The following is a 17,108-nucleotide window of genomic DNA, read 5'->3' as shown; positions in this document are numbered from 1 at the left end:
CTCTGACCTCAACTGGGTGCAAACACTGAAAGCCAAGAGGAGAATTTGGCCCTTTTGAGAAGACGACATGAAGCCAAAGGGCTCAAATAACAGCAGAGAGTGAACAGCAGCACATTGCTGACCGGGAAAAACGAACTTTTTTGTAAGGAAACACAGAGAAACAAATAGGAAAGACAGTCTGTAGGAACAAGAAGAAATAGGCTGACTGGAAGGATAGTGTGAGTTCAATGTACCCTTTACAGGAGATACTTTAACTGTGTTTGAGTTCCAGCTCATGGCTATGATGAAATCATAGAATCATTTAGGTTGGAAAAGACCCTTAAGACCGTTGAGTCCAACCGTTAACCGAACACTGCCAAGTCCACCACTAAACCATGTCCCTGAGCACCACGTCAACACCTCTTAAATACCTCCAGGGATGCCCAGCGTTAGCTTCATACACGTGAATGTTTCAATTAAACTTCACATTATGTGAAGAGTTCTTGACTCACTGGTGCAATCGCAGACACCATCAGTGAAATGAGTAAACTTACAGCACTGTAAAACTGGTGGTCAAGGCCGGCCCTGGCTGGGGGTTCAACTAATATGGAGATAAGATGGAGGCATGCTAATATGGAGGACCTGGTGGTGTTATAGCATCAGCATTGGTACACCTCTACTGGGTTCTTTGATAATTTCCTTGAACGACTCTACATTACATTAGAACAAGGTTTGACATCTCAGGATTATAGGAACAAGGAAATCAAAAGATGGTGGAGCTTGATGGCGGTTCAGGTATTATTCTTTTATTATTAATTATTTTATCAGATATATCTTCAAAAAGTGGTTTGACCTTCCATTCCAAAAGCACCTGATTGTCTTTTGCTATTGACCATTGGAGTTACCCCATAGGATAAAGTCCATCATCTTCTTTTTCATCTGAGGAGAAAAGGTTAAATCAACTGGAGTCTTCTCCCCACCAGGAAGGGCCTTTTTGGGGAGTGCTCTGGGGGTGTCTGGTGCTGGCTGGTTTTGGAAAAAAGCAGCAGTTTCTAGAAATCACATAAAAGAGCTCAATTGGGATGGAAAACATGGTTATTCGAGGCATTACTGGCAGGATCAGAGATCCCAGGTTGGTGGGATTCTGCTTTCCTATTGCCAGCACTATCGAAATATTTGCTGTGTTTTAATTCGAAGCATGTGATCAGAGGGACAGTTGTCAAGTCTCCATCATATTAAAATAATTCCCCACATTAATAACATGTTTAGTTTTCTCAGATGAAAGGACTGCAAAACCATCTCGTTCGTTATTCTATTATCTCTGTAGCTACAGCGAAGGAAATAATCTGCTAGTTGACATTTTACTTAGGATTTTTGAGACATCCCACTTCACCAGAGGATTATTTTCATAGATGATCTCCTACTAGAAATAAAAAAAAGGTTTTAAAGCTCTGTCATTTTTTTACATAGTTATTTTGGGTCTGATTCCACGAAACGCTTCTATCCTTGTTACGTTTTAGAAAAGAATATCTTTTTTTTTTTTAAATGGCATCTGGAGTGTGAGGGCTGAAGGCTACTTAACATTATCCTTTTAAGTCGACACTGATGGAGGACAGTTACTCTGACTTGACACAGAGACAGCTTATGACAAGTTGTTATGGCAGAAGCAGAAGGAAGAAAGAAAGGTTGGCCACTTATTCATGTTTTTTTTTAAAAAACAACACAAAGACAAAAGACTTGGTCTCCTGTCAAGACACAGCCACACACAACATCGGTTTTAATCACACGGGAACTATTAAGGAGTCTATCCAGGCTCCAGGGCCAGTGAAATGCAGGTGAACCTGATGGCCCAACATCCCAAAAAGTCTCCGGCAGTCGATACAGGGGTGGTGTTTATGGCAAACAGTAAAAGCAAAGCAACCTCCCCCTCCCCTACCCACCCCACCAGACCAAAGCCCCAATGACTTCTATAAATGTAAAGGAGGGATCCCATTCCACCTTCTGCCCAAAAAAACTTGAAGCAACTCCACAGTCAAAAGATCAAAGGTGGAAAAATCCCCAATCCCTCCATTTTTGGCAGGTGATGAATCAAACTCTACTTCAGAGACAGTTTTCAAACAACTTCTGTTTCCAGGAAGATCTGCCCCAAACTTGTGTCCAACCTAACCCCGACCCATAGTCCCACGTTTCTTTGGGTCTGAATGTCCTGTCTTAATCTGCAACTGCTCAAAATGAAACAGAAAAATGAGGGAAAAAATATCATTATTGGTGCGTTCAATATTTTTGTCTCTCTTGACTCCCGTGGGACACGTTACAGATTTATGCCAAACCTACCATGACCTGCAGCAGTCTGGGTTTGGGTACTGGCTTCATGAACTAGCACAGAGGGCCTGGCCGGGGTTTCCGAGTGGTCTGAAGGAACAGACCCGGGAAGGCCAAGGCCACCGGCTCCTCCTCGCACGCCTGGGGGAAGAGTCACCAGCAGCGATGCCGAGTCCACGAGTTTCTTTAGAGCTGTCTTGATCTCCTTATCAGCACGCTGAAGCGAGGCCTGGACAGAATTCTCCGTCTCCGATTGTGGGGAAGTCATTCCTACAGACAAGAAGAACAGCTTTTCTCTCTTCAGGGTAAAAAGAAAATAGCATCATCATCCGACCCACGGAAATATTTGCAATCGTATCATTTTCCCCTCCTTGAGCAGCGCGCTGATGCGGAAACGCTTATTCCGGCAAGAGGGAACGTCGCTAAGACTTAAAATAAGAAGGCCAGCACAAAGCGCTTCAGAAAGATGTATCTCACCAGGCTGAGGACACTGTGCCACACTGCACCACCCCCCCCCAGCCTCTCCCCCAGCCAGCAGAATGAAGGATCCATTTCCCCACTCAACCCTACGTTGGCTGCTCTGTCAAAAAGACCTTTATTGAGATGAATGAAATGAACCCAGAGGTGACCCATTGCACTGGTACAGCCCCTACGTGCGAGGAGAACATTCTGCCAGGAAAGGAGAAGGAGCGAGCAGGTACCAGCCTCACTGGTGACCCTGGAGAAGGGAAGGGGAAAGAAGGGTCTCTGCTTCGTGGGCCTGTAAGTCCGAGAGGATGGCAGAAAAGCTACTACTTGCAGAATAACGCATTTGTCCAACTTTGCAATATTGAAATGTTTTTGCTAGGTTTTGCACCGGAAGGTAACTGAGACTTTTAAATTTGTACTGGACTATGCCTTTGGAAGATACTCTAGAAGCAAGGTCACTTGGTCTATAGAGTAATGCACAGGAGGGAAGCATTATGCAGAAGAAGATATAACTCCTGCCTTAACAAACTCACGGACACAAAGGCAGAGAGAACACAAAAGCTTTCCGCACATAAAAATGGATTTTCAAGCATATATCTTTGTAGAACAGCCACCCAGGAGATAAATACCACGGTCTCATCCCCAGTCAGCTCTGGTAAAAGAAACTAGGCTAGGATGGGACCGTAGGACCTCAGGAGCTCATCTCATCCGATCTCCTGCCCAATAAACCTTCCACAAACCTTGAAGAGACACAACAAAGAGACAGACGATATCTATGGAAACCCTCAAGTAACCATCAAGACAAACAAAATGCGTGTCAGATTAAGACAATTCATCGTGTTCGTGATGTGATTCCTTGCCAAGCGAGAGTGCAAAGTCAAACCTCATGTGGTTCAAGAAAAAATAAGCGCACTTGCACACGAACAGCTCTGGCTCGTTTAATGCCATTGCCACAGGAGCATGTCCTGTAGCTGTTCTGGTTCTGCTCCTTTCCTGGAGTTAAGAAAGTAAATTCCCATGACAGACCTTAGCAGGTGAAGTTGAAGGCTATGTTTGGATCACCCCCCCCTCTCCTTTGAAGACATCTCACTTGATTTTTGTTTTCAGTGTCCTCCCTATGAGCGTAGTGGTTATGAAAAATTTCAGTTCTGGGTTTGATGACGGAAAAAGTGAGTTTTGCTCACAGGATGTCCCAGACTGCCCATCAGGGTTCATCAGCACTGGGCTGGGTGGAAGATCTTTAAATATTTCCCCAGATAAATATTTTGATTCCCTGGTGTTCCTGCTGTGATTGTGATTGCCACCAACTGGTGCCATCCTACAAGCGGGGCAGCTGCCAACAACTGCACTGCTTAGAAGGGCATGAAACACACTATCTCTCAATAAGAAAATAAATTCACAGGATATATATATATACACACACACACACACGCACAGGTTATACATAACCTCAGGTCTCCCCCTTGCTCCTACTACCACTACTTTCCTCCCTGTTTCCATCCTATTTAGGGATATTACATACTATGAGGAACTTCAATATTAGCTGAGGTACGTCAGACTAACGCTGCAGTGATGACACAACTCTGACGAACAGCCCGTTTCCCAATTCTAAAGTCTCAACTGCGAACATTTCCGCCCCACAAGTCCTTCAGCCAACAACCAGGAACACCCCAGACTGACACGTATTTCGAAGTTTCAATTCAGCCTCGGGGAAGGACGCAAGAGAACGAGCACTGTTCAAAATTATTGACTCCTAAAATCTGGGTTGGAAGTTTCCTGAAAAACAGGTTCTTTCACTTCCACACTTCTGAAACTGTCCATAAGAAGCTGAGCTGGAGCCGTGGTCGTGGGTTGCTCCGGCTCCTGCTGAAGTGGATGGGAAGAGTGGCTGAGCTGACGGACTGCTGAGAGCCATGAACAGAGAAGAACACAGAAACCCAGTGAGTTCAGTGACAGCAGATGCAAGACATTTATTGATATAAACTCAGCATCTAACAGCATATCTTGCATTTGATTTTTTTGATTCGGGTTTTTTTTTTTTTGGTGTTTCTTTTTTTTCTTTTTGTATCTCAAGCAAACTGAAGTTTCCACTTTATTAATACCCATTTACCTGCAGGAATTTTAGTAAAACATTCTTTGTATTAAAATTTTTAATACAGCTGTATGTCTTCACCTACAAGAAATAAACCCCCACACATGGCATTAGTTATCTACATAGTTTAATCACTTACAAGCATAATTTTTAACCTCTAGGAAAATATTTTGAAAGTATATGTAATGAACTTTTCATAAACCTTTCACTTTTTGAACAGAGTCCTGCATAGGATTTTAAAAATTCCTTTCAATTTATTCTCTTTTGCTTAAATTTCAAAAGTAAATGTAAACAGATGTTAATTGCTTTGGGTTAATGAATCGAAGTATAGTTATTTCTTCTACGACCATCTGAACTGCAGCATTTCAGCTTTTTTAGAAAAACCTGAGCATCATCCACAACAGGATGAATCCTCCACAATCCTTTACAAATCTTTAATTTTTTTTGGATGAATATTATATTTTTGAAGACTATCACAGGGCAAATTCTTTTCTCAGCAGTATCTTTGTAAATCCGAATCAAATCCACCTCCGTCTGTGGAATTATTCTAGATTAGATTGATACTGGAATAACTGAGACCAGAATCGGGCCCAATAAAGAAATATTTTCAGTTGCGAAAGTATTTCTCTGTTGGATGTCTGTTACTTTCCAATGTACAGTGCAATATATGAAAAAAGCACTAATATATATCCATCGTATAGCTTAATTATAAAACAAACCGTATAAACCAAGGAGATGTTATAAAAAAAAAAAATGGGAGAGTAACATAAAAGAGGCTTGATTTCTTTCCCCACACGTAATCCCAGGAAAAGCATCCTATATCATGAGGGTAGTGCACAGGATATTACGCATAACGCCCTCTTTGGATATTGAAAGTAAAAGGTTGTGAAATCAATACGTTCAGTTTAGTCAGCGCGTGATCAAGGTGCAGCCACAGATGGAAAAAAAAAAAAATAATATAATGTATTCTTTTCTACAAGCACCTTTTGTCAACTCAGTCCCTGTCAGCGGGAGTATCGCCCGGGGGGACTCCAGAAGAAGCCTCACAATGTTACCTGGCTGGGAAACACCGAGGCAACATCACCCATCAACACCGCCGTGGCAAAAACTCACTCAATCTTCCTCTCTCTTCGGGCTAGTTGGAAATTCAGCTGTGCCTGAGCATTTGGGGTTTCCCCGCACCATCTAAATGAAAACATCTTCTATCGCGACAGCGCTACACAACTCAGCCGCGACGGGCATTGGGACTTTTCACCCCACATCACTGTCGCTGATAGAGAGGCCCAGTGCTTGGTCCTACTGGGATCAATGACAAACTCCAGCTGACTTCAACTGGGACCAATATTGGGGCCTGGGAGCTCATTTCTTTCCAGGGCTGAGCAACTCGAGGAAGTTCTGCGCGACATCCATTTTTTTTTTTTTTTTTTTTGGTGAAGCCAACAGGAGTCGGCCGTGCCCGGGGCATCTCAGCCCGCCCCGGGCAATCAGCGCTCCCACTGAGCTGCAAAGCTCCAGGGAAACTCAACAGAACCTCTGCGAGACAGCTCCACGTACGTGGTTACAGTAATACGATGCAATTGCGATTGGCAACGAGGCATTTATGGTAAAGATCTCTTTTCTTTCTTTTTTTTTTTTTTTTTTTTGTTTTCTAAAAAACCCTGTCTTTGTGCTCCTGCTACTTTGCCATAGCTCAGTGGTGAATTCCTCTTACTACACACGAGACATTTCCCATTAATCTGTTAAAAGTCGCCCTTCGCCACTGGCCTGTACAGGAGACCAAATGTTCTTCCAGCAATATTTATCGACAAAGACCACATTTGTGGTTCTTTATATGTGTTTGATTATAGACGCAGAAGTCATTCTGTGCAGCACTTCAATCTTTGGGTGCACACTAGGTAAATCTATATTTTAAAAGATACGGTTTATAAATCCACTACGCTACAACGCAGGATACGGAGCCCTGCATCTTTCGACAGTTAGGAAGTGGACTTGAAAATAGCAAGATGGTCTTTTTTTTATAGTTAAAGCAGAAGAGAACAACAAAATCTTTGCTTCCTCAAGTCAGTGGGACTTTCACCACTGACTTTAGTCAAATTCGGATTTCGACCAAAGGGTCTGAGCAGCCCTTTGCACTCCTAGCACACGCAATATTTTCTATACGTTTCACTCTCTGGCAGAAGTTTAAAACAACGTAACCAGGCTGTGCGCGTTGAAAGGTTTATGAAGAAATTTTGGCAGAGCTAATTGGTGTCAAAAGCGTACAGCAGAGTCAGAGCAGTGTGAAGCTTCACGACCTTCGGGCGCCCGCGGTGACAGGAGATGGCTTTGGCTGGAAACACTCCTCCTATCCTGGGCCGCTGAAGGACGTTGAAAAGCTTCGGTGCTTTCACCTTCTTGCCGCACCATCATTTACAAATTGGCAATTGAAATAATTTTTAAGTTCATGGACAAAACCGCACTTATTCATTTACGTTTCTGTCAGAGGCAGGAGAACTTTGCTTCACCTAAACCTACCGTCGCTGCTCCACTATGGAATGATGTATGTTCACCTCAATCAAAGCTTTTAAAATTACAAACTGTTCTGACAGACATGTTCCCTTTAAGACTGGAAAAACTCGACATATCGTATTTAAATATATTTAAATATATTTCCCTCAAAGGTATTCCCTCGTACATGTTACCTTGTAATATTTGCCACCAATTCCCCTCCACCTACAACAATTTTGGTTAGGTTTTTTTTTTTTTTTTTTTTCCAAAAACGCTGCTTTCTTTTGTGCTGAAAATTACACTTGCACCTGCTCAGCTTTGGGAGAGGTCTTCTGTGCTGATGTGCAAGGTAACAGGTTCGCCAACAGTCCCGTAGCTGAGGGTTCTCGTGGAAACTTCCGTTTTAAAGCTTGACTGTCCGTTGTCTGCTGAGCGCTGGACTTCGGTGCAGAAAGATGGTTTCACTGTGAAGGAGGGACCCGGAGAAGCTGCTGCCGTGTGCATTCCAGGTGTCACGGCCACGTGGGTGTCACTCACGTGGAAAGAGATGTTTGAGGGGCGTAAAGACTGCACACCGGTTACTCGAGATGCCGACACGAACATGCCCCCGGGAACGTGCTCCTCAAACTGGCTGAAAAATCTTTGCCTGGGCTTGGAAACCACAGGTCTCCCCAGGTTCAGCAGCACTGGCTTCCCAATCATTGGCTCGTTAATCTCTGTCTGGAGCACGGAGATCTCACAGGGTTTGTCTGCCGTATGTTTCTGATCATCACACCCGTAGGTCTCACCTTCTTCAGGAACATAATCTTCAAGATCCTCCAAAGTTAATACTTTGCCATTGTGGGTTAAGATTTTGCGGTCCCAGGTGCTAATGTCATCTGTCTGTACTTCCTCTGGTTCATCAACTATAATGAAGTTATCCTCTTCCGGAAGGACATCTTGTATAACTTCGGGTACCCCCTCTTCAACAGGCCAAGATATGTCTAATTCATCTGCCTCCTCTGTAACCTCTGGACTGGCTGGTGAGAACAGAAGTTCCTGCTGGTCTGCAGCAGCTGTCTCAAAACTGAAGATCAAAGGCTCTCCCCTGCGGGCAAACAGCGGGGAAGGGATGTCTGCCCCATAGTGAGCACTTGTTTCCTGTGGGAAGCTCTTTCCTTCGGTTCCGTAATCCATCAATGAATTATTTCCCAGTTGGTCGGACCCACACGGGGAGCTTCCGTCTTCGTTGCTGACTTGAGTTCCTTCCTCCTCGGTTGCGTACACCAAGGGCTGGATATCGGCTTCGGAGAGACTGTCATTAGACATAGATTTTGACTGTTCCACCAATTTATTGTTGGAGTTGTTTGTGTTTGGATCATCTTCTGGGGAACGCCTAGGCCTTGAGCTGGGGAAAGTGAACGTTAACACCCCCGAGTCATCTTTTTCTTGTTTTGCTGGGGAAGATCCTCTTTTCCTTGTAGGTTTTGGTGATTTTTTCACCTTGAATTCAATTATTTCTTCCACTTCAACCCATTTGGGCTTTTTCTCTTCCGCCTTGGTCTCTATGACGACATCTCTAGCTGCGGCTCCTTGCCTGTCCTCTGGTTCTGTGACAAAAAGCATGGGAACAGCAGACTTGGGTGTTGCCTCCTGCTCATGCCTGTGGACAGGCTGCCTCATCTTTGAAACGTAAACTGGCTCTGGAGTCGGCTCCGCTCTCGGGGAGCGGGAAGGCGAATGACCTGAAGAAGAACGTGCAGGAGAAACCCTTCCCCTTTGTCTTGGGCTCTTCACCACAGTGGTTATGGTTTCCTCTCTGATGACAGAAAGGGTTGAAATGGAGTTGGCGGGGAAGACGAGACTTTTCGGGGAGTCACACTCCACCAGCACATGCCATTGACTGTCAAGGCGCTACAGTGGGGTTAGTTTTGTGAGCACTCCAGCTTTTGGTGAAGCGTGTCATTTTGGAAGGGATACACACGCAACGCACACACCCACATGCCCATCTCCACTCACTTTCTGACCCAGGGGAAACCTCAGTGCCCTTTCCCCCCAGTGGGTCCTATCTCCAGTAACCTCCTTGAGTGCCCGAACACACAACGAGGGTGTCCAGCTGAGAAATGTTCTTCTGGATGCTGCTATATTTTGTGTCCTCGCATTGACCACCTACTACGCTACTTTGGACCCACATAGCAGTTTCACCCAAAAGATTTTAAACACTCAAGGAGTTCAACCTTTTCCTGAGCGTCTTTGGCTCAGTCCTGGCTTCATCAAACTCAATGGCAAAGCGCCCTTTATTACAATAGCTGCAGCTGCTTCTTCTTTTTTCATAAAGTATCTTATGTCTGTTTTGTTCAAGGCCTGGTGGGACAGGGCTTGGAGCAACCTGGTCTAGTGGGAGGCGTCCCTGCCCATGGCAGGGGGGGGGTGGGGGGCGGAGCTACATGATCTTTAAGGTCTCTTTCAACCCAAACCATTCTATGATTCTATGATTTTGCTTATCGAAGACTCTTTTGAGACCAGAGATCTGCATTTGCACATGCAGAACAGTTACATTAAAAGGGCATTAAGCATTTGGAGACCAGGAAAAGAAAGCTAGGACATTTCCTACAGAAGTCACCTATGCCGAAATGTACTTATTTTTACTCTTCATAATACCATTATTGCAGACACAGCCTGATCCTACTACCACCAATTGACATAGATCCATTTCTGCTGGCCTTACTTTAGAGCTTTTCATGTATCCAAAGCAGTTGGGACTTCTCAGCATCCCTGTACAGACACACAGCTTGAGTCAAAACAATCTCCTGCTCCCATCCCGGGACAAACATTGACTTTAAACAAGCTACAGATGAAATTGGATCAAACAGCTTTGAAATCTGGGGACAGGAACACCTAAACCCAGACTTCAATGCTCTTAAATTTGGATGTTTAATGTGGAGTTTTCCCTGCGGATTTTTCAGTGGTGTTTCTTACACGGAGAAACTTGAAGGTAAAGACAGTGGTGTCTTTGCAAGCGCAAGGAAGCTGATGCTTGACGGTGGAGGCAGCTGGTGTCTGCTTTGGGATTCCGTCCTACCTCCAAGCAGTGGGACAAATAAAACCCCTAACTGAAGGGTAAAGACAATGGCCTGAAGTGGGGAGGAATGATTAAGAATCAAGATAATAGTGGTTTTTTTTTCATTTCTCTCTTTCTCTTCACCAGCCCCTAGGCACAGCCGGATAGGGCTGAAAGTCCCCGGCTCCGCTCTCCAGCCGTCTCTGCTCTGGCTCCTGCATTGAGACACAGAGAAGGGTGGAAGGAGTCCTTGTGAAAGGAGAGCCCACCTCTCCCCTTGCGTTTGTCTGACCATCATGGAAGACTAATCCTCTTAGATATCTTGTAGCCTTTCTCATCTATTGGTCTCATCTTTGGAGACCGGCATTGCCTTCTCCTACAGAGACCAGGTTCCTTTCCACTGTCCATCTCTCCCTTTGAGAATGCTGTGAAGTCCAGAACTGGATCAGCTACAGTGAGATTTCTCTTCTTCCAGAGCACCCTCTCTTCTACTGCTCATTCCCACTGCTTTAGTCTTTCCCCCGAGTTTTCTATAGTTTGCTGTTGACCTTTAAGGTGTCTGCAGAGCCTTCATAATGACCATGGTGCCTTTCTGAATTACACAAAACTACATCATTTTAGATAAAGACGAGAATGAATCCAGGTGTGCTTGCACTACACTTTGCTCTATATTGCAAACTTAAAAATGCTTTTTTTGGGGTCTGGGATTTGCATATATAAACATTGTTCAATGCCATCTCTAAATTATCTGTTATTTTCTGCTAGTAGTTTCAAAGCTGCTTCTGTTCGTCAGCTCGCTACACGTTAAGAGCTGCAATGTGCCCTCAGAGAGTTGTTCCCAAACTTTACCCCATCACTATCCCAATTCCAGCCGAGGTCCACTCTAATGAGTTCATGACCACATCCACTAGGCAAAAGGAGGGGCAATTCTGTTCTGAGATCCCACTTATAAATGTACCAACCTCCTTTGGGGCTGCAGCCTTTAATTTAGGAATCACTTCTTGAGCTGTCCAAAGCAATAGTCTATGGAATTTCCATGTCAGAAATTTAGAAATCAGCTTAACTGGTGGTATTTCTTATTAGTTTAATATTATTTAATCAACCAAACTGCTGCTTGTGGTTTGAAATCATAAAGGGATAAGGAGGAAAATTAGCTGACTGAGGAGAGATGTGAAATAAAAGCACCTCTCCAGGTGATTTACAGGCAGAGATGTAGAAAGATGGGATTTACTAAGCTTTAGACATGGTCTGGTGCTGAGTGATTCCTTCCTGCTCCTGTCTTACCTGGGAGGTTTCTGAACATGATATAAAAAAAAATAAAAATTTCTCTGTTTCGCTACCCCACTGGTATCTGAACCCTGGTCCTTGAGATGGTATGGGCAGAAAAGAAGGCAACTTTAGCATCATGCCCAAGTCAAGGACTGATTTTAGCGATGGAACAACTCTTGAGGGAATGCATTCCCCCAAAATATCCTTTGTATAGTCACCTACTAGCATTCGGACATGGTTTGAGAATAGCTTGGAGGTGCTCTGATTCCTACCACAGAAAGACAATGTCCCCCTTCCAGCACATGAAACGATTTTATTATGTATTTGATACTTAAGACCAAGAAGCTACATTAAGATTTTAATGGCTGATGATGTCCTGGTCTACATATGACTGAGAAGGCACCGCTTTTTGCTGCAATTAATCTTTATACGTTGTTGGCACCCAATATAAACCAGGCTCGAAATATCCAAAAAGGCCAAGTCATTATCAGAACAAAATTTCATATTAGAAATAAAGAGACAGAAGGGGATAAAAATGGGCATCTTCCCTCTGCTTCATCATAAAAGGCTTTCCTGAAGAATTTAAAATAGAAAGCCAGAGGAAATCACGGTAAGCTATGAGACATTTGTTAAATTTGTACAGTTTTTCAAGTAGACAGTTCTCAAAGCAGGTTTCTTTCCAACATTGAACTGGACCCTACCTTTGTGAGCTCTTGCGCAACTCCAGCAGTATTCAGTGGAATTTTTTTCACATGTAATATCATTAAAAAAGTGGCCCAGGCTGTGTCTAACACCAGTGCTGCTGTTTTTTTAAAAGGCATAGTAAGACTTTTTTTTTTTTTTTTCAGGTGGTCGCTTTGCATAGCACAGAATACCATGAGATCTGGTGGGATGGGAATGAACACTCTTGCATGGCCAATAAACACAAGCTTGTTATTGGATCATGCATAGGCAGCAAGGCAAAACACAAATGTTACCAAAAAAAAAAAAAAAAATCAGCACTTACATGATGATGGTTTTCTTGGGCACTTTAGTCTCTTGTTCAGTGACTACAAAGAAAACAGTATGAACAGCATGGGGTTAAAGAAAGGCAAAAGCTGAAATGATTAAATTAACTTTGCTCAGTTAATCAAAATAAACTGGAGTGAAACAAAATAACAACTGTACCATCCCATCCATGCTTTCTGTGGTTATTTCCAGCATCGTCTTTAGTGTTTCTGACCAAGAATGAGAATTCGGAGTGCTCTCTGAGCAGTGAATGATTTAGCTTTGAAATTAAATACTTTGTGGAGAACATTGCAAAATCTGTTAATTCTACCATGAGATTCTGAAAGTTTTGTTTGGCAGGTCAAAGCTAGAAAACAAGGTCTTTTCAAGGTCTTTTTTTTGTTTGTTTTTCTTTTTCCGTATAATAAGGTAGTGATGGTGTGAGAAACCTGAAAATGCCTTGATCTGGAAAATCCCGGAGAGCTGAAATTCTTTAAACTGTAATTCCACTTACTAGAAAAAGAGTTTCCCCAAGCACTGAACAGTTTCCAAGCTTTTGTGGACTAGATGCAAAATCCAAGCTGATAACAATGAAAACTAAAATCATTATCATCAGTACAGAAAATCAGCATAAAAAAACCCCAAACCTAGGAAACCCAGGAGAGCCCTGCAATGCACCTCTGTCTACTCCATCTCTTTTTTGCTATAATTTGCTATAATTTCCTGACCCTCGTCCCATAACAAACTAGAAGCTGTTGATGCCTATCAAGATCAAAAGAAAAGTCCTGATTTCATGATTTGAACCAGACTGTTTCGAACACACTATGAAGTGCTGAACCTATTTGAGATATAGAAAAAAACAACAGCCAGCCCCACTTTTCATCTAATAAACTAGTAAAGTTTCTAAAAAAAACTTAATTTAATCTCAAAGTAATTTGTCCAGCAATTGGTTTGCAATCTTCCAGCCAGCCTATAATAAATAAGCTCTGGTAATTTTCAGTTGCTACAATTGAAAGGGAACTGCAAATGAAAAATGTATCTCTAAAATCACAAACAGTCCTTGCCCAGGGAACTTGTGGTGTCTGTATTATTTGTTGAATAACTTACGATTAGTGCTGATGTTTGCAATAGTGTCTCAAAACTGCACTGACTGAAAATTAAAAATACATTTACAATATTAGATGGAATAGTTTAACCTAATTTTCCTTCCACTTAACTTCCAAGGGCTCTCTTCTGCCGCTAGGTAAAACAACAATTCTCATCATAATGAAAAAGAATTTTGTGCGAAGGTTGATGTTAATATCTGACCTAGAGCTCTATGTTTTCTTTGCAGAGTCTGCTCTCATTTATGCGTGTAAAAATCCGGAATAATTTCCAATAGAGTCACAAGAGTAACTGCAGTGGGTTTAAACAAAAATCTGTTTACATAGTTTACTGCGTATGTAAAGAGCAAAATTATTTTCAAATGTTTATCTCTGAACGCAATTGAGATATAAATATTTACCTATCCTTAGTTGCTATCTTTTAAATAATTCAAAACCTTTTTTTAATTCTATGATGCAAGGTGAACTGAGTGCTCCAACAATTTACTGCACCCAGGTTAGAAACTGTCACTCAATTTTTAAACCCTTAAATCAACATTGTGCAGTTTTTACATAACTTTTAGAAAATCTCATCAAATAATATCATGAGAATAATCCATAAGCGGCAAAAGCATCAGTTCTGATGTCAGTAGGAATGAATTCATTTCATTATACACCTAAACATAGGTGGTTTATGCAATTATTTTACCAGCAACTGTGTTTAGATGAGAATTAAATAGGTATTTAACGAAACCTCCCCGTGTCTGCAAGAGGAAGTCTCTTTCATGGTGACTCTATTAATGTCTGGTTTTGCAGTCCTTCCACGTAGCGTCGACCACAAGATTTCTATATTTCTAGATGTATTCAAAAGTTGAGCAGGCGTGGGATGAGAAAGCCGTAAATGGCATATAGTAAACGGGTCCTGGTGACTCGCAGTTTAGTGCAGGACAGATCGATTTTATATGTGCCACCCAAGGTGTGAGGGAGGATTTCAGCAATCCCATATGAAGGATAGAACCACATGAAAGTAGGATGAGAGAATTTGGGTTTCTTTTGTGTTTTTTTTTTTTTTTTTTTCTTTTTTCCCCGAGAGGAAAATATTCTGCATCCGTTGCAGTACCGGATTTATCATTTCAACTTGTTCGATAGCATTTTAGGAAAAGAGCTTTGCAAAGCAGCAGCCCCTGATAAGCAGGTTAAGAGCTGTAAGCGTTAGGATCAGCCAGTGCTTCTATGGGACCAGACTCCTCTCTGGTTAATACGTTAAATCATGGACTTACAGTTGACGAAACATTTAGGATAAGTCAGTTCTTATTGCTCTGAATGGACAAAAGGTGGTTTATGGGCTTTATTACAAACTTTAAGGCTGCTTTCTCCTCTGACAGAAGCATAAACCTATTTTTCCTGCGCAATAGGTGCCGCTGGCGTAACCCCCTGGAGCCCCGCTCTGCTCTCACCCCTCTCCTGCTCCGCCCGGCAGGTTAACCTGCTCCGGGGGACGCACAAACCTGACGTGAACTGCTAAAGCTAATCTTAAAAATGAGCAATTCATGGAGAGAACGCAGTTTTCTAAATTGTGTGAGTGAAACGTAAGTGTGTTGCGCTCTACATGAGTAAATAAAAGGCGCTCCGCTCCTGCAGCGACTGGGATGGTTGTAAAGGCAGTTTGTGCCCTCTCGAATTTGCACTGAAAATCAGGTGGGCAGCCTCCAAAAAATGAGACTAACCGACAAGACAACAGAATAAAAATATCCTAAACGTCACCCCAACCAGGGAACTTCAAAAAGCTCAGGGGGAAGAAACTCCTGTGCCCCGTTTCTTCAGTAGAAGGCCAGCGCTGAGAGATCTAACGCTCCGCCGTGTTTCAATCTTCCATCTGAGAGCCCCAATTTTGAGCTTTGCTTTTTTTTTTTTTTTCCTGCAAGGAGGATATTACCAAACAAGGCAACGAAATAGCTTGCCCAAAGCTCTGCGTGAGATTCCTCTCGCCCGGCTGTAACGGCACCCGGCGGTTTTCTTTATGGTTTTCCTCATCTCCACTGGTGTAGCTGACTCCTTCCCCTGCCGTCGGCCAGCTCGCTATGCGCCCTGGACCTGTCTGCCCAGGTGAGAACGCAACACACCTTTCAAAACCACCGGGCTTTGTTTTTCTTAAAAAAATAAATAATAAATGAACAAGTTAGTGAGCCGGGGCTGAACGGTAAGAGGTTAAAAAGGGATGGCAGAGCACAGCAGCCCGGATCTGCTGTGTGTAGGTTAAGCAGCAACGAGCAAAGCAGACAGTCAACTTGAAGTCAAAGAGAAGGATCTTCTTTCCGTTACATTTTTTTTTTTTTAAGTGTCTAAAATCCTTCCAATAGCCACAGAAAAAGGATTTTTAAAGCAACTCTCCATTGACTTCAGTGCAGCGACGCAGAACTCAGCGTTTCAGGCTTGCAGCCCAAGCTGCGGGTGCTCGCGAGCGGACCCCTTAGTCCAGTGGTTTCCATCTTTTGGGGATTTGGTCCTTACCAACGGATCGGCAAATCCCCATAGTCTGAATTTAAACCTAACGAGAAGAAGTCTGGTTTCGAGGCCCGTGGTGTCGGACCGTCACCGACTGCAGGTCAGGGCTCGTAAACCACTGTACTAACGGTGTCCCAGATTGTGACAGTGGGTTTGGTTCAGTACAATCAACAGTACAGAAAGGCAGGAGGATAAAAACTAAAATAGTTGCAACTAAAGCCCCTCGGGTGCCTCAGGAGACTCTGACAGTAGTCATTTCACAGAACCAACGATAAATCAGGTAAAACTTAGACCCACCGCGCCGGTGAGCTACGAAACAGGCACAGTATCTGCTTTCTGCTTTAATAAGTACCACACAGCAGTAATGTTGTCCTCTTGGTGAAGTTAACAAACAATCCCATTTTCACAAATAGAAAGGATTGTGAGGATGGAAAGAGAAAGCCTTCATGAGATCCATCCGTTCCTCCAGTTCCTTGCCAGATGAACCTGATTTTTCCACGGGTAGATCAAGGCTGGTTATTGATTCTCAAGAAAGCAACGAATTCCCTCCTCGGTCAAGTGCATTATGCCAAATGCGTCCCTGATGCGCTTCTGCTCAGAACAATCCTCTTGCTCCACGGGTGAGCCTGCTCTTTGCTCCATTGGCCTGAGGCAGCTCTCCCTCTGTTTCTCCCTGGAGATGACTCAGGGATCTATTTCCTTCCCTATTACCGAGTTGAAGCAATCGCGCATCACGGATCAAAAGCTATTTCAGAACATTTCTGAAGCTTCCAGGCAAACTCCCATTATATTTCTTCAACCAAGCTCATGATTTTTTTTTTTATTATTATTATTTATGACCGCGGGAATAACAGCACATGAGTAATTCGGGGCTGAA

At 43.2% G+C, this 17,108-nt stretch overlaps 1 protein-coding gene across 10 annotated transcripts in view; it reads right to left on the bottom strand.

Annotated features, from left to right (window-relative positions):
• OBSCN (obscurin, cytoskeletal calmodulin and titin-interacting RhoGEF) overlaps positions 1–17,108 on the bottom strand; it is a 209,400-nt gene that overhangs the window by 29,527 nt on the left and 162,765 nt on the right. For all 10 annotated transcript variants that reach the window (XM_082480089.1, XM_082480091.1, XM_082480092.1 and 7 more), the window contains one exon: positions 2,314–2,571. In XM_082480089.1, coding sequence (XP_082336215.1) covers positions 2,314–2,571 — 258 coding nt within the window. The remainder of the gene's footprint in view (positions 1–2,313; positions 2,572–17,108) is intronic.

Source organism: Vanellus vanellus (assembly GCF_965231255.1).
Source record: "Vanellus vanellus genome assembly, chromosome: 2".
Lineage (NCBI taxonomy): Eukaryota > Metazoa > Chordata > Aves > Charadriiformes > Charadriidae > Vanellus > Vanellus vanellus.
Note: the sequence above shows the minus strand (reverse complement) of the source record. Positions and strands in the feature narration are given on the sequence as shown.